The sequence below is a fragment of the Sus scrofa genome, chromosome 2, assembly GCF_054392235.1.
Source record: "Sus scrofa isolate SSC_HxYL_T2T_F1_AM1 chromosome 2, Sscrofa_HxYL_maternal_Yorkshire_Landrace_v2.0, whole genome shotgun sequence".
Lineage (NCBI taxonomy): Eukaryota > Metazoa > Chordata > Mammalia > Artiodactyla > Suidae > Sus > Sus scrofa.
The window spans coordinates 66151279-66175279 of record NC_139384.1 but is presented as its reverse complement, the minus strand read 5'-3'; the positions used below and the strand labels follow the sequence as shown (position 1 = coordinate 66175279).

At 45.4% G+C, this 24001-nt stretch overlaps 1 protein-coding gene across 18 annotated transcripts in view; it reads right to left on the bottom strand.

Annotated features, from left to right (window-relative positions):
- ZNF496 (zinc finger protein 496) overlaps positions 1-19415 on the bottom strand; it is a 44048-nt gene extending 24633 nt beyond the window's left edge. For 2 of the 18 annotated variants that reach the window (XM_085012224.1, XM_085012231.1), the window contains exons 1-6: positions 19209-19415; positions 18335-18563; positions 16333-16449; positions 15560-15986; positions 14963-15146; positions 8066-8142 (exon numbers count right to left, since the gene is read on the bottom strand). In XM_085012224.1, coding sequence (XP_084868350.1) covers positions 8066-8142; positions 14963-15146; positions 15560-15949 — 651 coding nt within the window. In that variant the 5' untranslated portion in view covers positions 15950-15986; positions 16333-16449; positions 18335-18563; positions 19209-19415. Of the gene's footprint in view, positions 1-8065; positions 8143-14962; positions 15147-15559; positions 15987-16332; positions 16450-18334; positions 18564-18667; positions 18830-19208 lie in introns of those variants that run through there. The other 16 variants (XM_085012234.1, XM_085012239.1, XM_085012225.1 and 13 more) reach the window with 10 other exon arrangements.
- Between the last annotated feature and the right edge of the window lie 4586 nt (positions 19416-24001).

The window sequence follows — 24001 nt, the reverse complement described above, 5'->3', positions numbered from 1 at the left end:
ATATGCAGTAGAACCTCATTGCTTATCCATTTAAAATGTAATGGTTTAAAAAAAAAAAAAATGTAGGAGTTCCTACTGTAGCTCAGTGGTCAACAAATCCAACTAAGAACCATGAGGTTGGAGGTCCAATCCCTGGCCTTGCTCAGTAGGTTAAGGATCCAGCATTGCCGTGAGCTGTGGTGTAGGTCACAGACACTACTTGGATCTGGCGTTGCTGTGGCTGTGGTGTAGGTTGGTGGCTACAGCTCCAGACCCCTAGCCTAGGAACCTCCATATGCCGAGGGTGCAGCCCTAGAAAAGACAAAAAAAAAAGTAATAGTTTGCATCTACTAACACCAAACTCCCAGTCTATCCCATTCCCTCCCTCTCCCCCTTGGCAACCACAAGTCTGGGAGTTATCATCAGAGAGAGGGGAACACTATACAATAAAAGAATCAATCCAACAAGAAGGCATAGCAATCCTAAGTATGTATATCTCAAATAAGAGAGGTGCAAAATGTAAAGCAAAAAACTGACATAACTAAAAGGAGAAAAAGAAATCAACAGTTGGAGACTTTGACATCCTTCTCTCAAAAACTAATACAACAGCCAATCAGGAGCAAGGATACAGAAGAACTCAATAGTACCATCAACAAAGAGGATCCAATGAACATTTATATAGAACACTTCACCCAGCAACAGCAAAATTTTTATTAAAATGCCCATAGAATATACACCAAGGGAGACCAAACACTTGGGTCATCAAAATCCTGGAAGGAGGAGAAACTCCTAACAAATTTAAAAGAATTGAAATCATACAGTCTTCTTTGAAGCTATGATATCAAACTAGAAATCAATAATAGAAAGGTTAGGAAACTCTCCAAATTCTTGGAAATTGAATATCACATTTCTAATTTATCCTTGCTTCAAAGAAGGCAGCTCAGGGAAATTTAAATATACACTGAAGTGAGTGAAAACAATATAATTCGTAGGATGTTGCTAAAGCAGAATGTAGCTAAATCAGGGAAATTTATTAACACTTAAAATGCTCATATCAGAAATGTTGACATTTGCAGTCTCAAATCAATCTAACCTCTCATCTCAAGAAACTAGAAAAGGAATAGTAAAACACACTCAAACATTTTTTACCTAAGCCACAGCCACAACAATGCAGGATCTGAGCCACATGTGCAACCTACACCACAGCTCATGGCAATGCGAGATCCCCAACCAAACCTGCACCTTCCTGGATACTAGCTGGGTTCTTAATCTGCTGAGCCACAAAGGGAACTCAAAACTCAAACATGTTGAATGAAGAAAATAATAAAGGCAAGAGCAGAAATCAATGAAATTGAAAACAGAAAATTAGAGAAAAAGTAGTGAAACAATGAGCTAGTTCTTTGAAAGATCAATAAAACCAAAAATCTCTAGCAAGACTGACAAAGAAAAAGAAGGAAGGCACACATTTTCATTATCAGGAATGAAACAGGGATATCACAGACCCTCCTGATAACAAAATGAAAATGAAAGAAAATCACAAATAACTCTACACACATTCATTTGACAACTTAAATGAAATGAACCAATTCCTTGAAAAACACAAACTACCGTAACTTATCCACCATGAAACACTATGAACATAGATAGCTCTATAGGCATTAAGAAAATTGAATCTATAATTAAAATACCACCACCACTTTCAAACCTCCAGAATTAATCTACCCACTCTCAAGACTTAATATATAGCTATAGTAATCAAAATTGCATAGTATTAGTAGAGATAGAGACAAACAGACGAATGGAAAAGAACAAAGAATCCAGGAAAATACCCACACAAATATGCTCAACTGATTTCTGACAAAGGAGCAAAAGCAATTCAGTGGAGGCAAGAAAACTTTTTCAATAAATGGTACTAGAGCAATTGGATTTCCACTGGCAAAAAATATGAAGCTCAACCTAAGTCTCACACCTTATAAAAAAAATTAGAGATCATGGACCTAAATGTAAATGGACCACAGATGACAGATTAAATGTTATCATGGATTTAAACATAAAATGTGTAACTACATAACTTTTAGAAAAAAAAGGAGAGTTCCCTGGTGGGTCAGTAGGTTAAGGATCCGACATTGGAGGCAAACTTTGGGATCTTTTTTTTTTTTTTTTTTTTTGTCTTTTTGCTATTTTTTTGGGCCGCTCCCGCGGCATATGGAGGTTCCCAGGCTAGGGGTCGAATCGGAGCTGTAGCCACCAGCCTATGCCAGAGCCACAGCAACGCAGGATCCGAGCCGCGTCTGCAACCTAGACCACAGCTCACGGCAACGCCGGATCGTTAACCCACTGAGCAAGGGCAGGGACCGAACCCGCAACCTCATGGTTCCTAGTCGGATTCGTTAACCACTGCGCCATGACGGGAACTCCAACCTTTGGGATCTTAAGGTTAAGAAGAGAGTTCTTAGATTTACACCAGTAGCGTGATTTATTTTGTTTGTTTGTTTGTTTTTGGCCATGCCTGCAGCACTTAGTTTCTGGGCCAGGGACTGAACCTGCACCATGGCAGCGACCAAAGCTACAGCAGTGACATCAGATTCTTAACCCACTCACCACCAGGGAACTCCCCAAAAGCATAATCTTTAAAAGGAAAAACTGACAATCTGGACTTAATCCAAATTTAACACCTCTGCTCTGCTAAAAACTGTTAAAAGGATGGAAAGGCAAGTTCCAGAGCAGAAGGAAATATCTGTGAAACACATAACCAACAAAGGGTTAAGTATCTACAATATATATGGAGCTCTTAAAAAAAACAGTAAAAAAGTTAATGATCCAATTAGAACATGGGCAAAAGTCATGAAGAAACATTTCACAGGATATTCAGATGGCAGATAAACACATGAAAAGATGTCATACATCATTTAGCCACTAGGGAAATGCAAATTTAAACAAATTAATGGGATATCACTTTTCAAAATGGCTGAAATAAAAAGGTGACAACAATAAATGGTGAGAGGATGCAGAGAATATGAATCAGTCACAGGAATGTAAAATGGTATAGTCACTCTGGAAAAGGATGTAGGTCTCTATGAAACTAAATATGAACTTGCCATTCAACCCACAATTACATGGCTAGGCATTTATCCCAAAGACTGATGTTCACACAAAACTTGTATGCAAATGTCAGCACCAGTAGCTTTATGCAAAAAGGTCCCAAACTGGAAACAACCTAGATGTCTTTCAACAGATGAACGAAGAGTTCCCTTGTGGTACAGTGGGTGAAGGACCTGGTGTCGTCATTGCAGTGGCTCAGGTTGCTATTGTGAAAAGGGTTCAATCCCTAGCCCAGGAACTTTCACATGCCCTGAATGTGGCAAAAAGAAAAAAACAAAAACAGATGAGTAACTAAACAAACTGTGATATATCCATACCAAAGAATTCTACTCAGCAATGAAAAGGAATAGACTATTGGGAGTTTCCAAGTGGTCTAGTGGTTAGGAATTGGCATTTTTTACTTTTTTGTTATTGTTGTTTTTTGCTTTTTAGGGAGGCACCTGTGGCATATGGAAATTCCCAGGCTGGGGGTCGGGTCAAATCAGATTTGTAGCTACTGGCTTATGGCATAGCCACTGTAATTCCAGATCTGAGTCTGTGACCTACACCACAGCTCATGGCAATGCAGGATCCTTAACCCACTAGGCAAAGGTCAGGGATCAAACCCACATCCTCCTGACTAGTCAGTTTCATTTCTACTGAGCTACAACAGGAACTCTAGGAATTGGCACTTTCACTGCTGAGGCCCAGGTTCAATCCCTGGTCTGGGAACTGAGATATCATATCAAGCTGCTGCACATGTGGTGAAAAACAAACAAAAAGGAATGGGCTACTGGTATATGCAAAATCCTGGTTGAATCTCCTCAGAATCATGGTAACAGTCAATTCCAAATGTTACATATTATATAATTTTCTTGAAATGACAATATTACAGAGATGTAGGACAGATTAGTGATTGCCAGAGACAGACAAGAGCATGGAGTGAAAGAGGAGTATAAAACACAACATAAAGGATTCTCTGATGAAGTAAACAATCTGTATCCTGTATGTATCAATGTCACTATGCTGGTTATGATACTGTACTGTATTTTTATAAGATGTTATCATTTAGTGTAAAGGTACAAGGAATCTGTTATTTCTTAGAACTACATGTGAATCTATAATTATCTAAAAACGTTAGAAATACATAAACTTTGTATGCACACATAATCACAGCAGCATTACTGACAATAACCAAAAGGTGGCAGCAACTCAAGTGTCTACCTATGAATGAATGAAATAACAAATTATTCATACGCATGACTCAGCCTTAAAAAGGAAGGAAATTCTGACACATGCTACATCATGGATGAATCTCGAGGACATAATGCTAAGTGAAAGAAGTCAGCCAGAAAAGACAAATACTGTGTGATTCCACTTATATGAGCTATTTAGAGTGGTCAAATCTGCAGCACTACATACAACAGTTGAGACATAGAAACAACCTAAGTGACTATTAACAGAGAAGTGGATAAAGAAGATGTGGCACATATACACAATGGAGTATTACTCAGCCATAAAAGGAAAGAAATGATGGCATTTGAAGCAACACAGATGGACCTAGAAATTATCATGCTAAGTGAAGTCAGTCAGACCATGAGACACCAACATCAAATGCGATCACTTACATGTGGAATCTAAAAAAAGGACACAATGAACTTTGCAGAACAGATACTGATTCAGACTTTGAAAAACTCATGGTTTCCAAATGAGACAGGTTGGGGGTGGGGGATGGGCTGGGGGTTTGGGATGGAAATGCTATAAAATTTGGTTGTGATGATCACTGTAACCTATAAATGTAATAATATTCATTGAGTAATTAAAAAAAAAGAAAGAAAAAGGCAAATACCATATAATATCACTTATATCTGGAATCTAACATACAGCACAAATGAACCTTTCCACAGAAAAGAAACTCATGGACTTGGAGAACAGACTTGTGGTTGCCAAGGGGGAGGGGAAAGGAGTGGGATGGATTGGGAGTTTGTGGTTAATAGATGCAAACTACTGTATTTGGAGTGGATAAGCAATGAGATCCTGCTGAATAGCACAGGGAACTATGTCTAGTCACTTGCGATGAAACGTGATGGAGGGTAATGTGAGGAAAAGAAAAAAAAATGTATATATGTAATACTGGGTCACTTTGCTGTACAGTAGAAATTGACAGAACACTGTAAATCAACTATAATAGACGAAATAAAAATCATAAAATTAAAAAAACAATAGAGTGATCAAATAGGTTCCCATTGTGGCTCAGCAGTAACAAACCTGAATCTGAACCTAAAACCAAACCTGACTAGTATCCATGAGGACTCGGGTTTGATCCCTGGCCTTGCTCAGTGGGTTAAGGATCTGGCGTTGCTGTGAGCTGTGGTGTAGGTTGCAGATCCAGCTCGGATCCTGTTTTGCTGTGGCTATGGTGTAGGTCGGCTGCTGCAGCTCTGATTCAACTCCTAACCTGAGAACTTCTATATGCCACGGGTGTGGCCCTAAGAAAACAAAAATAAATAAATAAAATGAAATAAAAAATAGAGTAGTTAAATCAGAGAAAGCAGAATGGTGATTTCAAGGATCTGGGCACATGGGGAAATGCTGAGTTTATTACTGAATTTGTGAGGAGTTTCAGCTTGGGAATATAAATGCTAGAGACTGATTGCACAACAATGAATATATTTAATATTACTGAACTCTTAAAAACACTACTGTAGGAGTTCCTGTCGTGGCTCAGTGGTTAGCGAATCCAACTAGGAACTATGAGGGTGCAGGTTTGATCCCTGGCCTCGCTCAGTGGGTTAAGGATCTGGCATTGCAGTGAGCTGTGGTGTAGGTCACAGACGCAGCTCGGATCTTGCATTGCTGTGGCTCTGGCGAAGGCTGGAAGCCAGCAGCAACAGCTCTGATTAGACCCCTCACCTGGGAACCTCCATATGCCACAGGTGCAGCCCTAGAAAAGACAATAAATAAATAAATAAATAAATAAATAAATAAAAACATTACTATATATTGAAAATGGTTAAGACAGTAAATTTTAGGAGTTCCCTTTGTGGCATAGTGGGCTAATGATCTGTCTGGTCTCTGTGGAGGTACCGGTTCTATCTCAGGCCAGAGCTGAGGATCCAGCATTGCCCCAGCTGTGCCACAGGTCCCAGCTGTGGCTCAGATTTGATCCCTGGCCTAGAAACTTCCATATGCCACTGGTGCAGCCAAAAAAGAAAAAAAAGAGTATATTTCACGTTATGTATATGCCACCACAAATGATTTTGTTCTTTTATTTCAGCTGCACCCACAACATGAGGAAGTTCCTGGGCCAGTGACTGAACTCGTACTACAGCAGGGACCTGAGCTGATACACCCACAACGCTGGATCCTTAATACGTTGTTCCACAAGAGAACTCCAAATGATTTTTTCCCCCTTTTTTGGCTGCCGCCATAGCATGTGGAAGTTCCCAGGCCAGGGATCAAATAAATCCAAGGTACAGCTGTGACCTATGCTGCAGCTGCAGCAATGCTGAATCCTTAACCCACTGCTCTGGGCCTGGGATCATCAAACCAGTGCCTTCACAGAGACAAGCCAGATCGTTAACCCACTGTACCACAGCAGGAAATTCCCCAAATGACTTTAAAAAAACAAAACAAAACAAAAATCTTCATGATGGTGACTTCTAGGGCATTAGACAGAAACAATCTTCAATAGAGTAATAAGATAATACTCCTTTATCAAACTACATCTTCTGTTCACTATGGCATTTACAAGCACCTGGAGAAATTCAAAGATGAATGCCAAAGCTCATTAGGTATTAAATTCACACTATCTCCTTGTGTGTCATACTGGTTATGAGAGTCATATTCTTTGGGTCATTCGTGTTCAAAAATCATCACAGTACAAAGATGCTCTAACACATGTGTTGGGCACAAGGGCCCATGGGTACAGCACTGAGGGAATGGAGGTGTCCCATCCCATGTACCCTGGCTAATTCCTTCCCCTTCTGAGCCCCTTCCACTCCCCAAGTTTGAAGTCTTGCAGAATGCATTGTGCTGAGAGCAGACAGTCTTCCACCTGCCAGGGAACGAGTAACAAAATAAGGTCCACACTTTCACACACACAGCCCATTCTTGTGGAAGATGATGTTATAATAACTAAATTTCATGCCAGGAAAAGGAAGTGTTAGGAAGGAAAATGGGAGTTCCTGCTGTGGCAAGCTGGTTAAGGATCTAGCATTGCTGCAACTGTGACAGAGGTTGCAGCTGCAGCTCATATTCGATCCCTGGCCTGGGAACTTCCATATAGCAGAAGTATGGTGAAAGAAAGAAAGAAGCAAGGAGGAAAGAAAGGAAGGAAGGAAGGAGAAAGAAAGAAAGACAGGAGAAAAGATGAAGAAGTATGGTCAGAAACCATGACAGAAGGCAGAAAATGGGTTGGAAAGAGGTAAGTGGGAGCACCTGCCAGACCAAGACCAGCCCCCTATCCGGTGAGGACAGCTGAGAAAGTAAGCGTTGTGTGGTAACACAGGAGAAAAACACAGAGGAAACTCCCTAAAAACCCACTACTTGGTTGTGTGATGATGCTGAAGTGATCTGTAATTTTCCCTCCATTTCCTATCATTTCTGAAATAGTTACTACTGTAATTATTATTAAATTAAAAATACTCTGTGAAGTATAAGAGTGGAGCGGTCTCCCTTATTCCACAGGAAAGGAACCCTAAGATACCAAGAGGACAACAGATGAGGACTTGGGGGGATTTGTTTTTCACCATCATTGTCTGCACAAAGGCTCCCCAAGGTGACAGTCAAGCAGCTAGTACAGTGAACAGCCAGACTATGAAGGCAGGAGGGATGCAGGAAGGCATATCATAAACTTATGTCCTTCCTGTATTAGTTTTGTTGGGCTAGGGCTGAACAGCCTACGTGGCAGATAGCAAGCTGACTGGGGTCCTGAAAAGTTGCCCCTTAGCTTACAAAGAAGGCAAACATGAGATTCTCAAAGACTCATGCAGAAATCACTCACCGGGGGCAGCTGGAGGGCAGTCACCTGCTGTGCATCCCTCAAACTTGCTTCCTGAAGAAGAGAAGTATCCTGCAGAACTGAAAGAGACCAGAAGAGGATATGTCATAAAATCCTGGGTCTCTTTTCTCACCAGTAGAAAGAGGATTACTGGAGTTCCTGTTGTGGCACACCAGAAAAGAATCCAACTAGGAACCATGAGGTTGAGGGTTCGAACCATGGCCTTGCTCAGTGGATTAAGGATCCGGCATTGCCATGAGCTACCGTGTAGGTCGTAGACGCAGCTCGGATCCTGAGTTGCTGTGGCTCTGGCATAGGCTGGCAGCTGCAGCTCCGATTCAACCCCTAGCCTGGGAACCTTCATATGCCATGAGTGCGGCCCTAAAAAACAAACAAACAAAAAACAAAAAAACAAAACAAAAAAACAAAAAAAGAAAGAGGATTACCAGATGATACACATAAAATGTACTTGCAAACCATAAGGATTTCTGTCACTTTGCTCTCAGACATGTCAACTGGGGCGTTAACAGTGAATGCCTGGGTTCACCACCAACTAGCTATGTGACTCCCAGTAGGTCCAGGGACCTTACTTTATCCTTCACAATACAAGGGAAACAAAGGGTTGAAGCTCCATGGAGTAAAGGGTTCAGTAAGAGCTGTTGGCAATGAAGATTACTGTGGGACTCCAGGGACATTCAAATGTATACGTCTATAAGTTTATAAATTGGGAGTTCCTATCATGGCTCAGCAGCTTAAGAACCCAATGCAGTGTCCAAGAGGATAGGGATTCGATCCCTGGCCTTGCTCAGTGGATTAAGATACAGCGTTGCTACAAGCTGTGGGGTAGGTCATAGATGCGGCTCAGATCCTGTGTTGCTATGGCTGTGGTCAAGACCTGCAGCTGCAACTCTGATTCACCCACTAGCCTGGGCATTTCCATATACTGCATGTGCAGCTGTAAAAAAAAAAAAAAGAAAAAATTGCAAAGCTCCGTGAGAAAAGCCATTATCTCTATTAGATGCTCCTGGGAGAGCACTTGGTACCCTAACCACTATCACAAAAAAGACATGGTCTTGGGATCATCTCACTCTCCCGTATCTTGGGCTACCAGGGCCTCTGCTATATTCTCATATGATTTCTCTTCCCTGCCTAGCACTGGCTCAGACCTGGCTCATGGTACAGCCACATCAAAATGAGGTGTATTTCAAAAGGCACTCCTTTCACAGACTAAGAACTGGAAAACTACACCATCATCTCTTGTTTAGAGAAAGTTTGGGAGATTAACCCCAGGTCATGATGCAAAATCAGTGTCAAAGCCAATGCTAGAAACCAAGTGTTCCTCACAGTTCCCACCTGAGATGCAAAGCCTTCAGCAAAGAGCAGGGGCAGGTATGGCTACTTGGAACAAGAGCCTGAGACAAGAGCCAGCTCAGCCAGCAGTGACATTTGGGTGGGGGGTGGGGCTTCCTCATGGGAGACAGCCTCATCACTATTATAAGAAGTTCAGGCTAGATGGGCATGGATTTGAGAAAGGGATGTTCTAATCCTACTCTCATATCTACCACCTCCTGGGAGAGAAAATACAGTCCTACTCTACCTTACACCATGACGAATAAGCACATCGACACTGCGAAGATTACTTTGGAAAAGCTCCTATCCTCTAAACAAAATCTGTATTTTTAGGAAAACCTTCAAGATGAGGAACTTTTACGGCTTTTACTGGAAGTGGTTCCCAACGATACAACATCCAAACATTTAATGTCTTCCAAAGAGCTAACTCTCTTCACGTCTTTGTCCATTTATTACTACTCAGGGAAATGGAGGAGCTGATGTTTTTGACCCAAAGCCCATCTATGGTAGCTGGCTTATCGCAGAACTTCACCTGGAAGAGTAGGCTGCTACTGTTCCTGAAGCTCCTCTCTTTCCTCCTGAGGGCCCTCTCATGGCCATCAACAACCTGCAGCACCTAGGCTACTTGCACATGCATGGTTTATTGGGCAAATGATTGTGGTTATGGGCTGAACTGCACCCCTGCCAAATCCCTATGGTGAAGCCCCTACCCCTAGTACTTCAGAATGAGACTATATTTGGACAGAACATCTTTCAAGAGGTAATTCAGTTAAAATGAGGTAATTGAGGTGGGTCCTAATCCAACATGACTGATGCTCTTATACCAAGAGATTAGGACACAAACACACAGAGGGAAGACAATGTGAGGACACAAGACCCACCTAGAAGCCAAGGAATAAGGCCTTAGGAGAAACCAACTCTGATGATCTAGGACTTCCAACCATGAGACAATAAATTTCTGTTGTTTATGCTGCCCAGACTATGGGCCGTTGTTATGGCACCCCAAACAAACTTAGCACATCTACCTTGATTTTTAACCAGGGAAAGGTTGGAGAGTTTCATCTGTACAGAAATCAGTATGGTTTCACAGATAATGAGATTTAACATGCCCTTTTTTTTCTTTTTTGACCACCCATGGCACATGAAATTTCCGGATCAGGGATCAGATCTGAGCTGCAGTTCGACCTTGACGCAGCTGTGGCAACACGGATCCTTAATCCACTGCCCTGGGGCCAGGAATTGAACCTGCATCCTAGTGCTCCAGAGATACTGCCAATATGCTTTTTTTTTTTTTTTTTTAACTGAAAATCTTACTACAATGTCAAGGACAACTCCTGTGAATTTTAAGAATGTAATCCTGGTCTCCCCATACTTTCTTTCCCCATCTGTAACTACAGTGCAAAGTGGCAAGTCCACCCGAATTGACTCTCAAACCCTAGAGATCACCTCCTTCAACCTGAGAGCACCATTTTTTCCCATGATTATCTCAACTAAAAATCATGGGCAGCTCAGGCTGCCCTGTTAAACATTTTATGGGTGTACAGGCATTTGTCATTTTATTATACTTTATAGACAGTACATTTTTTTAAAAAAAAACTGAAGGTTGTGGCAACACTGCACTAAGCAAGCCTATTGGCATCACTTTCCTAACATTTGTTCACCTAATGACTGTGTCACATTTGGTATTTCTCATATTTCAAACTTTTTCATATTATTATATTTTCTATGGTACTCTGTAATCAGTGATCTCTGATGTTACCATTGCAATTGTTTAGGGTACCATAAACCACGGCAAACAATTGATGAACGTGTGTGTTCTGATTGCTCCCTTCCTTCCCTCTCCTTGGGTCTCTCTATTCTGAGACACAGTAATATTGAAATTAGGCCAATTAATAACCCTACAATGGCCTCTTAAGTGTTCAAGTGAAAGGAAAAGGGCCACAAATCTCTCACTTTCAATCAAAAGACAGAAATGGTTAAGTTTAGTGAGAAAAGCACGTAAAAAGCTGAGACAGGATGAAAGCTAGGCCTCTTATACCAGTCAGTCAAGTTGTAAATGCAAGCCAAAAATTACTGAAGGAAATTAAAAGCACTACTCCAGGAATTCCCTGGTGGCCTAGCAGGTTAAGGATCCGGTGTTACTAGTGCTACTGCATAGGTTTGGTCCTTGGCCTGGGAACTTGCACATGTCAAAAAAATTTCCACATGGTCAAAAAAAAACCCCAAAAAACAAAAAAAACAAAAAAAAAAGTGTGCTATTCCAATGAACACACAAATGATAAGAAAGCGAAATAGCATTACTGATGATATGGTCATATGATATGGTTTTGATGGTCTGGATAGATCAAACCAGCTATAACATTCCCTTAAACCAAAGCCTAATCCATAGCTAGGCTATAATTCTCTTCTACCTGTGATGGCTGAAAGAGGTATACAAGTGCAGAAAAGTCTGAAGCTAGCAGAGGTTGACTCATGAGGTTGAAGAAAAGAAGCCGTCTCCATAACACAAAAGTACAAAGTGAAGCAGGAAGTGCTGATGTAGAAGCATGTTATCCACAAGATATAGTTAAGACCATTAATGAAGGTAGCTACACTGCATGACAGATCTGTAAATTTTTCTTCTTTTTTTTTTGCTTTTTAGGGTAGCACCGGTGGCACATGGAGGTTCCCAGGCTAGGGGGTCAAATCGGAGCTACAGCTGCTGGCCTAGCCACAGCCATAGCACTGCAGGATCCGAGCCACGTCTGCAACCTACGCCACAGCAAACAGCAACACCAGATCCTTAACCCACTAACTGAGGCAAGGGATCGAACCCAAAACTTCATGGTTTCTAGTCGGATTTGTTTCTGCTGCGCCATGACGGGTACTCCATGACAGATTTTTAGTGTAGACAAAATAGCCTTATATTGAAAGAAAATGCCACCTAGAAATTTCACAGCTAAAAAGAAGGCAACGGTTGGCTTCAAAGCTTCAAAGGATAGGCTGACTCTTGTTAGGGGCTAATGCAGCTTGTGACTTAAAGCTGAGGCCAGTGCTCATTTACCATTCCAAAACTCCCAGGGCCTTGTAGAATTATGCTAAATCTACTCTGTCTGTGCTCTGTAAAAGGAACAAAGCCTAGATGACAACACATCTGGTTACAACATGGTTTACTGAATATTTTAAGCCCACTGTTGAGACCTAATCCTCAGAAGAAATTCCTTTCAAAATAGTGTTGCTTTTTCAATAGCCTCTGATGGAGATGCTTTCATGCCTTGCTAACACAACATCCATTTAGCAACCCATAGATCAAAGAGAAGTTTCAACTTTTAAGTCTTATTATTTAAGAAATATATTATATTAGGCTATAGCTGCTATAGATAGTAATTCCTCTGATGGATCCAAACAAAGTAAACTGAAAACCTCCTGGAAAGGATTCACTGTTCTATATGCCATTAAGAACATTTGTGATTCAGAGGAAGAGATCAAAATAACAACATTAACAGGAATTTGGAAGAAGTTGATACCAACCCTCATGGATGACTTTGAGGGGTTCAAGACTTCAGTGGAGGAAGTAACTGCAGATATGGTGGAAACAGGAAAAAGAACTAGAAATTCGAAGGGCAGCCTGAAGATGTGACTGATTTGCTACAATCTTAGGATAAAACTTGAACAGATGAGATGTAGCTTCTTGTGGATGAGTAAAGAAAGTGGTTTTTTGAGATGGACTCTATTCCTGGTGAAAATGCTGCAAAGACTGTAGAAATGACAATAAAGGATTTAGAATATTACATGAACTTAGATGATAAAAGCAATGGCAGGACTGACTTCAATTCTGAAAGGAAAGAAGTTCTGTGGGTAAAATGCTATAAAACAGCATGACATGCTAAGGAGAAATCATTCATGAAAGGAAGAGTCAATTGATGAGGCAAAATTTCATTGTTGTCTTATTTTAAGAAATTGGTAGTCAGACCAACCTTCAGCAACTACCACCCTGAAAAGTCAGCAGCCATCAACATGGAGGCAAGCCCCTTCACCAGCAAAAACATTTCTTCTTGCCAAAGGCTCAGATAATGGTTGGCATTTTTTTAGCAATTAAAAAAATTTTTTTTAGCCACAACTGCAGTGTATGAAAGAAAGTTCCTGGGCCAGGCATCAGACCTGCACCATAGCAGTGACAACATCAGATCCTTAAGCTGCTGAGCCACCGGGGACTATAATATTTTTAATTAAAGTATGTAGATTGTTTTTGTTTGTTGTCTTTTTTGTCCTTTTTTAGGGCCAAACCTGAGGCATATGGAGGTTCCAATGATCCTTAAGCTGCTGAGCCACCGGGGACTATAATATTTTTAATTAAAGTATGTAGATTGTTTTTGTTTGTTGTCTTTTCTGTCCTTTTTTAGGGCCAAACCTGAGGCATATGGAGGTTCCAATGCTAGGGGTCTAACTGGAGCTACAGCTGCTGGCCTACCCCACAGCCACAGCAATGCCAGATCCAAGCTGCGTCTGCGACCTACACCACAGCTCACAGCAAACCCGGATCCTTAACCCACTGAGCGAGGCCAGGGATCAAACCCAAAACCTCATGGTTCGTAGTCAGATTCATTTCCGCTATGCCATGACGGGAACTCTCTAGATTGTTTTTAAAAATATAATGCTATTGTATACTTAATAGACTACAAAGCAAACATAAATTTCATATGTACTGGGAAATCAAAAAATTCATGTGACTCACTTTATTATGATATTAGCTTTATTGCAATAGTCTATAATTGAACCTGCAATATCTCCAATATATGCCTGTAATCCTTTAATCCTCAAAAACCCAATAAAGATAATGATTATCTCTACTGGACACACCAGAAACTGAGGCTTGCAGGGTTTAGAAGCATGCCCTGGATCATGGCTAGCATATTCAAAGCCAAGTGTATCTGTTGTCAAAGCCACCTGCCTGTGACCATTAGCGCACTTTATACAGATAGTCAGACATGTCCAGGACACATTCATGCCCCAAGCCCTGAAGATAGCACCCTGTTCCCTCACAAGCATTTTTATATTTCCTTGCAACAATATAACAAACTGAGAATAGGAGTTGTCTGGCTGGGGTAAGAGAGAGTCAGAGAGACAAGGGGACATGGCCATGTTCAGCTCCCTGCATAGGCCCTATTGGGACAGGGCCTCAAAGAGATGAGATGATACAGCCTCAGAAACATCTAGCCATAGTAGAGGTCCCTTGGGCAGACTTGGCACCATGAAGAGGACACTCTCATGAGATTCTGAATGAACTGCCCTAGGGAACAGAGTTCCCTGGTGGCCTAGCGGGTTAAGGATCCAGTGTTGTCACTGTGGTGGCTCAGGTTGCTGCTGTGGATTGGGTTGGATTTCTGGCCTGGACATCTCCCCTGCCATGGGTACAGCCAGGGAAAAAAAAAAAAAGCAGAGAAGGACCAGACTCTGAAAATGGTTCAAGGCCACTTAGGGGGCAGGAAAGAACTAAAAATGTCAACAGCTACTGTCAAGTGCACAGGACAAGGTATAACTGTCCCTCCCCCACTCCCTTGGGCACTCTACCTGGGTCCCCGCTGAGCTGTCCCGAGAGTCTGCTGGGAAGCCCAGGGCCCTGAGCCAGGGCCATGGGCTGGGTGTCCAGGCTCTTTGCAAGGTCACTCTGGGGTTCTGATGGCAGCCGTTCCTGCTCCTGGTCTGGAGGGCTGTCCGCATCATCAATCACCACGGGATCTTCACAGTGCTTGAGCTGCAATCCCAGACAGGGCTTTTTAGAGCTCAGTAAAAAGGTCCCTGACCAGGTAAGGACAAGTAACTGTGCCAGAGACTGTGCAAACTCCTCCCTCCCTGGATCTGTTGACCATTGACTCTACCACTAGCTCAGCCACAGCTTTGGACAGGCCTGTAAAGGGGGATGACATAACTGCACCACAAATTAGGGCCTTTAGGGAATGGGAGCTGCTTTTGGGGGAAACCTAACTTCGATGTGGGCCTAAGTGAAGCACATAGCTCTAGATGGAATTCCTCATCCCTGGCCACACAGGGAGGTGTGACTCCATCAAATCATCAAAGCACAGTGGCCTCCCTCTCCACACCTGCTGCCCACTCTCTCCCTCTCCCCACCAACCTGCCGGCCAGCCCAGCCCAGCCCTCTCTGCTCACCCATTGCCAGGGTCTGCCTGGCTCTCGTTCCAGTGCCTCCACAGCAGCCACAGCCTGATCGCCACTCTCAGGTTCCTGGGCCCGCACCCAGCCCTGGATCTCCCGGGGCAGGATAGCCAGAAACTGCTCCAGCACCAGCAGCTCCAGGATCTGCTCCTTGGTATGCCTTTCAGGCCTCAGCCAGCCCCGGCACAAGTCCCAGAGGCGGTGCAGGGCCTCCTGGGGGCCCGCCGCCTCCTGGTAGCAGAAACGTCGGAAGAGGCGGCGGGAGGACTCAGGGTTGGGAAGCTCACCCTGGGGGCTAGGGTTCTCTCCTGGTGGGCTCCTCATTTTCCTGGGCTCCTCACTTTCCTTCGGAGCCAATACTCGGGGGCACAGGGCTGTGGGCATGATGGGATTTGATGGGGGTCAGCAGCAGAAGACGACCCTATTTCCAAACAGAAATCACTGGCTTCAATGTTCTGGTCTCCTGCAGTAGTTTTTTGGGGGTGGTGATGGGGAAAGTGACAAAGCCCACAGAGAGGAGCCCTTAGGAAAAGCCCTAGGACATTTGAGAAGTGTCAGTGTGGATGATCCTTAGACAAAGGGAGAGAAGGAATGACCCCACTTCCAAAACTATCATTATGATTTCCCTAACTGGGTGACCAGATGAACAAGGCAAGGAGTCCAGGAGAAAAGCAGTTGCATTTCAATGTGGCATTGGTGTTCCAAGCAACCCAAGAGACCAATGGGGCCACATGCAGGACAGAGATGTAATTAACACTGTGTGGTACCTTCAGTGGCCAGGTCCTCCTGGAAAGGACCTGATATGGACAAGATGAGAAGGCCGCTACCTTGAGGCTTTGGAGCCGAAGTCACCGTCCTTGTCCTTGAGACCTTTACAAAATGAGCTGGAAAGACAAAGACAGACATGCACAGGAAAAGCCTTCAAAAGTGAATCCAGATGAGAAATTCATCCTGCAGTAGTTAGAGTGAACTAGCAGTGCTGGAACAACACAGAGCAAGAATTGGCCTTGCTCAGTGGAGTAAGCACTGATAGGCAGAAAATGAAGCAGATAGCAGAGAAGATACCCAGACAAGAGATGGGGAATCTTAAGAGGTGGCTACACCCTGAGTTTACTAGAAGAAAATAACACTATGCATTTAAAAATATCAGTACTCTTGGAGTCTCCATCATGGCTCAGTGGTTAATGAATCCGACTAAGAACTGTGAGGTTGCAGGTTCGATCCCCGGCCTCGCTCAGACGTCGCTCGGATCTGGTGTTGCTGTGGATCTGGCGTAGGCAGGCAGCTACAGCTTCAATTAGACCCCTATCCTGGGAACTTCCATATGCCACGAGTGCTACCCTAAAAAGACTAAAAAAAATGTCAGTACTCTCTGAGGAGCCTCTGCACAACTCACTAGTCTGAATGGTACACAATAACATTTAAATACACACTAGTATTTTTTATTTATTTATTTATCTATTTTTGTCTTTTTGCCTTTTTCTAGAGCCGAACCCGTGGCATATGGAGGTTCCCAGGCTAGGGGTCTAATCGGACCTACAGCTGCCAGCCTACACCACAGCCACAGCAACTCAGGATCCGAGCTGCATCTGTGACCTACACCACAGCTCACCGCAACGCCGGATCCTTAACCCACTGAGCGAGGCCAGAAATCGAACCCACAACCTCATGGTTCCTAGTCAGATTCATTAACCACTGAACCACAATGGGAACTCCAATATACACTAGTACTTAAAGATGTCCACTTTGCCTTCTCTTGTCATCTTCAATCTACAATAAGAAAAACCATGCACAACTCACAGCCTTTCCTAGGCAGGACACAGGTGAGGTGCTCAGAGCACAGCCTCCACGACTTCAGGGGCCCCTCTACCTCCCCAGTGAATACATATAGAGCAACAACATAGAGTAGCAGCCACTATTCCAGACTATGGGTCCCAGAAAAGATGAAGGGCAAATGGGGTCACTCTTCCCCAACCATCGGGCCTCTGAAATCCTTGGACAGGGTCACTTACTCTCCACATCTGGTTTATAAGGCTCCCCAGCAAGCCAGCCCCTTAACCTCCAACAGCTCAATGCCCCCACCCATCCCCCAAGGGTTCCGTGCAAAATGGAGGCTTCTTTCCCATTTCACAGGAAGACAGGTGAGGCTAGAAGAGCAACAATGCCACTAAATGGCAGTCAGAAAAACCCAAACCTCTGGACCTCTGCTCTCCAACATAAAGATAAATGCACACTGGTATGAAAGGGCTCTGAGGGTATCTGGTTGGACACCTTACAACTTGCCCCACCAATACCAATGGATTTCCTCCAGTGTTTGCTCCTACATCTGAAACCCAATCCCAGCCCTATCCACTCCACCTTCCCTGCCATCACACACCTACAGGGCCCTAGATTTCTCAGGGCTAGGGGACCCGTGCCCCCACCCTAAGTCCTCAGTGTCCACTCTAAAACACCTAGCTCTGCCCATCGTCCCTAACTAGAAAGCCATGTTCCTCTTTGTCGCCCTGGCATCTAGCACATAGGAGGCTCAGGAATGAAGCTTGATGAATGAACTAACGTAGGTCCCTGGAGGATCCCGTAGGGGGCGGGGCGCACTTAAAGCAGCTCTATAAGGAGGACAGAGTTGGATTAGCAGAAAGAGAAGGGGATGGGCATTTTGTGCCAGGGAAAGGGGCAAGCTTTTCCTAGCTCCAGATCCCTCTCCCTCTTCCCTCCCTACACATCCACACCCATGCACGCCTCCAGTTTAACCAGCTCCCGGCTCCTCACCTCACAGCCTGGAACTCCTTCCCAGCGTCTAACTCAAATCCCTCCTGCTGCGGCGGAAGACTTAGGCAGCAGCTCCTCATCCTTCCAGCGCGGTCTCCCGGGTGTCCTTCCTGAGGCGGGTTCTCTGCAAGGGCCAGACTGTTCCTGGCTAGCCGAGACCCCGTCTCCTGCTCATCCAGAAAACCAGGGCTCCGCTTAGGAGGGAAGAAGTAGGAGCAAATGGAGACGCCTGAAAAACAACATTTGTGTTGTCTATGCCCCTGCCCGAAGATTCACCTCTCGGCTCGGGGAAGGGAGGGAGGCCGGAGCGCGCGGGGCTGGGAGCCAAGGGACCTGGGAGCGCGGAGCCGGGCGCGCGGGAAGGCGCCGAGCGGGCGCGCGGGCCGCAGAAGCCTCGGCCGCCCGGGCCGCACTCACCGCCGCGCCGCGTCCCAGTTGGCGCGCCGTGCAGGCCTGGCTGCCTCTGGAGCCCGCCGGACGCGGAGAAAAGGAAAGGCCGAAGCCCTCCGGCTCCCTCCCCTGGGACACTTCCTGCTCCGCTCTAGGACCGGGGAGGTCTCCGCATCTCAGTGGTTCGCTCCTCCGTCCCCGGGCCGAGGTGTGCGCTGGGGGTGACATCCGACACCCCCGGCCCGGCCCGGCTTGCGCGCCCCGCCCTGCCACGCCCCGCTCCGCGCGCGCCCGGGGCTCGGCTCCTGGCCGGGGGCTTTGTGGGTCCGCCAAGCCACGGCTGCCCAGCTTCCCCGCGGGCTCGCGCGGGGGACGCGCGCCGAGGCGGGGCGGGAGGTAGGGGCGTCGAAGGCGCGGCGGGAATCGCGCCCGCGAGCGGGTGGCCAAGTGGAGAGGCTGAGGACAAGGTTGGCAGGAGGCTCACGCTGGTGCGTCCTGCTGTGGGCCGCCACCGGTTTGGGAAGGTCGGTCTGGAGGCTTATCTCTTCGCTGTCCTCCTGTCTCGGACTCCCCTAAGGGTTTGTGGACGCCCAGAAGGGTCGATCCTGGAGCCAAGGCTGAAAGCTGGAATTGGGAGTGGGGGGCGGAGAAAAGGCTGTGGTGCATCGTGGAACGCTCCATTTCAGAATCCCCGTGTGACGCCCCCCCCCCCCCTCCGGCAGGCCCAACCCTCTTCCAGCCGAAACCCCTCCTCTGCGTCCGGCCCGCGGCCGCTGAATGGGCGAGGAAGGTAGGAGAAGGGAAGTCTTGCCGCCCCGCTTAGTCCAACATCAGATGCTCAAGGTGTCAGCCTGGGCTTTGGAGGGATTTGCACTTTCCCAGCTGTGCGTCATTCGTCCTTCTGAGCATCAGGACAACCCTGAGGAGTGAACAGAGGGTCCCCCGTTAGTGGTCGGGGTGCTTATTGCTCCCTTAAGTGTAGGGTGTAGTTAGCTGTTCACAGAGGGATGAGTTAAGCAACTTTGGCTTGAAGTCAAGTGTCAGGGGGGCGAGAAGAATTAGGGCCTCCAGACCCCCAGACAGGGCTACCTGCCACACTATTCTAGACTGAACATTGCTTGAAGGCTCAGAGGGATCTTCCCGGGCTAATTCTTAATCTTCCAGGTTCAGGAGCTTGGGAGAAAATGTATTGGGGTCTCCCACCAACCCTTCTCTTTCTTCATGTGCCCAGCACTGAAGTTAGACTCTCCCAGGAAAGAAGGCAAAGAAATTTACCATTTACAGGGATACACTTCTGATCTTGATTTCCCTCAGATCAAGCAGGGCAATATGAGTTCCACGAAAGAGAGAAAGAGGCCTGGCTGAGCAGGTGAGAAAGAGGTGGATCGACTGAGGAACTGGATTCCTTTGCGCTGTTGCTTTCCTTATTCCATGGAGTTGGGAACCTTTTGTTTCTTCCTCTAAATTATGAATAATCACTTCTGAGTATCAGAGTTACTGGGAGCCACCATAAGTCATATGCTTGGATTCTGTGACTTTTGCAAGGAGATGGATCAAAGCAAAGGAATGAAGCTTATTTTTGTGAACAGTGATTTGTTACCCCAAGTGACAGGCAGGGCCACCTAGCAATCTTACCTGGAATCTGCAGATACTAGTAGGGACCACCCCCCCAACTTCAGACTTTAACTGGACTCACTATGAAAAGGATTCACGTGCACCCTCTTCTCAGGAACACCAGCCAGGCACCACGGTCTGGGGGAGAGGTCTGAGGAAGAACCAAGTATCAGCTAAGGTAGATCTGGCTAACGTGCTTTGGCAAATAGCTCTAGAAGTCCAGATACTCCACCTGAGTTCCCAGCCATGTGACCAGGCAGGGAACTACCTGTTGAGTGTTGGTAATTTGTGCTCATAGTTCTGCCCACTACAGTTCTAAAGCTGATAAAATGCAGTGACCAGAAATCCATAGTACACAGTATCAAATCAATCCTCATTGCCCTGTCCAGTTCCTTCCCCTGATCTAAAACCTTCTGTGCACTGTTATCTCTTCAAAGTTTTGTGTTTATTCTGCATTTTGCTCAGCACAGGGGTTAAGAGTCACAACACTTGGGTTATAACCTCCCTCATCAATTTCTAACCAGGTGATCTGACGTATACAGAATCTTTCTTTCTTTCTTTCTTTTTTTTTTTTTTGTCTTTTTGCCATTTCTTGGGCCGCTCCCTTGTGGAGGTTCCCAGGCTAGGGGTCTAATTGGAGCTGTAGCTGCCGGCCTACCCCAGAGCCACAGCAATGCGGGATCTGAGCCACGTCTGCAACCTACACACGGCTCACGGCAATGCCAGATCCTTAACCCACTGAGTGAGGCCAGGGATAGAACCCACAACTTCATGGTTCCTAGTTGGATTTGTTAACCACTGAGCCACAACAGGAACTCCAGAGGTGTACTGAACCTTTCTGTATCTCAGTGTCCTCATCCAGAAAATGGATGATGCTGTCTACCTCACTGAGCATGCAGAGCCATTCAGTCATTCAGTGACTGTGTACCTACTAGATAACTCATGATGCTAGACTCCATTCCAGCTTCTCCAGGTACATCAGTGACCAGAATTGACTGGGGGAATGGGTGGGGCAAGGAAAGCAGTTAGCAAAATAAATAACATGATCTGCTATATTCCATTCATGCTTCAGAGGAAGAAGAAAGGGGAGCAGCATCAGGTAACAGGGCTGCTGGAGATGAGCTGCTGATGCTCACAGTATTATTACAGAAGTGATCAGGACAGGTTCCATGCTGATGATGACACTTGAGATGAGGGAGTTGACCAAGCTCAAAGCTGGTGAGAACAGGGTCCCAGGTAGAGGCCACCTTGACAGCAAAGGCCCTGCAGGCATGGAAGCACAGTGAGGCAGCTAGTGAGTGAGGGCAGTAAGGTATCAGCTCAAGGTGTGGGGGCAGGGGCAACTGAAGACCTTGGGAATGTGCTTTCCTCAGCATCAAAAATTGTGTCAGATACCACAAGTGAAGCAATAGAAAGAGAACCCTGAATGTAAACCCTGCTCAAGGATTATCAAGCCATCCCATGATTAATGTGTACATTTAATTTGGTTTAAATTTTGTTGCTGATGGTGTATATTTTTTATGAAATGCTTGCTGTGTGCCACCAACTGCTTCAGCTTTGGGAACACCAGTAGTGGGCAGAAAATCTGGCTTCTAGAAGCTGGAAGGGGAATCAGATAACAAATGGCTCTGCAATATAATGCCATTGGTGATAGATGGCATGAAAACAAACAAACAAAAAACAGTAAGGAGTCTGCTGGGGCAGTTAGGTGGGACCTTCATGAGAAGGCAACATTTGAGCACAGAGCAGGTGGAGGGTGAACTGAACTGAGGTGTGCATAAAGAACATTCTAGCAGAGGGAACAGCTCATACAAAGGCCATGAAGCAAGAGCTTGTCCCTCCTAAAGAAAGAGGAAACTGGAATGGATTGGCTGTGGATTTTATACTTAGGGGGTTTCAAATGAGGACATGACCTGATGGAACTTTGATTTTACCATCATCACTGTGCAGAACAGATTGGAGCTGGGTGGAGGAGGTAGAGGCCATGTTGGAAGCAGCCATGGAAATGCAGGCAGGACATGGTCCATTTCAGAGTCTGCTGGTGGTGGTGAGGCTAGTGAGCAATGGTGATTTCTCCTGTAGTGTGCTGCTACATGTTAAAGGAATATGGTTTTGGCCCCACTTGTGTTATTGGAGGGTCTTCCTAGGAGATTGCAAAGCAGGTTTCTGGGAAAGGGTTGGGAGACAAAGACGAGTTTCAGATTTGCTGGGTCCGAAATCCTCAACAGACAAAATTATAAGCCTCCTAGAAGAACAACAAGGCTGCAGGTGGAAATCTGCGGATTTGTTACAGCTCAGAGTAGGAGTTGAGACCCTGGGATAGATGACCATGGGTGGAGAAGCTGCTTTGGAGAGGGTGAATTGGCCATCCAGCTTTGAAGACTAGGAAGAGAGGAGGTAGGAGAAGAAAGGGATATGGAGGGAGAAGGGGAAAAGAAGGAGTAGGCACCATGACCAGAGAAATCTGGGCAGTGCTGAGCCTTGGAATCCCAGATAGGCAAATGTGTCTCAAGAAAGAAAGAAGGATAGGAGTTCTTTTGTGGCACAGTGGGTTAAGGATCCAATGTTGCTACTGCAGTGGCTTGGGTCACTGCTGTGGCATGGGTTCGATCCCTGGCTCTGGACCTTGCACATGCTACAGGTGCAGCAAAAAAAGAAAGAAAGAAAGAAAGAAACAAAGAGGGATACTCGGGAGGTGGGGTAAGTGCTGCTGCAAGGTCAAATTAGATGCGAAAAACACTAAGAACACTAACTATGGAAGTTGGTAGTGAGACCCCCTGAGCAGATCAAAGGTGGGCTGGAGTACAGTTTGAAGAGAGAAGGGAGTTGAGGGAGTGGAGACAACGGGCAAAAAGAAGTGGCAGTGGCTGAGGGAATATGAGTCCCATCTTAAAGATGGGAGAATTACAGTTGTGACTTAAAGCAGGGAGGGGCCAGGTAGGAACCAAGGGGAACAGTGTGAGAGGAGAGGAACAGGCAAAATGGCCTCTGGGCCCTGGGGCTGACAGGGAGCAGACGTGTGGAAATCCATGGGTGGACTTCTGAATGCTCAGACACTCCAGCAAAGTAAGAAACATGTTATGATGGTTCATTTTATGTCTCAATTTGGCAAGATCAGGTTACTCAGGTATTTGATCAAACACTAGTTCCCATTGTGGCTCCCATTAAGAACCGGAGTAGTATCCATGAGGATGCAGGTTCAATCCCTGGACTTGCTGTGGGTTAAGGATCCAACATTGCCCCAAAGCTGTAGTGTGGGTTGCACATGTGGCTCACATCCTGTGTTGCTATGGCTGTGGCATAGGCCAGGCAGCTGCAGCTCCAATTTGACCCCTAGCCCAACTGCGGCCCTAAAAAAGAAAACAAAAACACTCGATTTGCTATGGAAATTTTTTTTTTTAAGATGAGATTAATATTTATTTATTTATTTTTTATTTTTATTTTTATTTTTTTGTCTTTTTGTCTTCTTTTGTCTTTTTGTTGTTGTTGTTGCTATTTCTTGGGCCGCTCCCGCGGCATATGGAGGTTCCCAGGCTAGGGGTCGAATCGGAGCTGTAGCCACCGGCCTACGCCAGAGCCACAGCAACGCGGGATCCGAGCTGCATCTGCAACCTACACCACAGCTCACGGCAACGCCGGATCCTTAACCCACTGAGCAAGGGC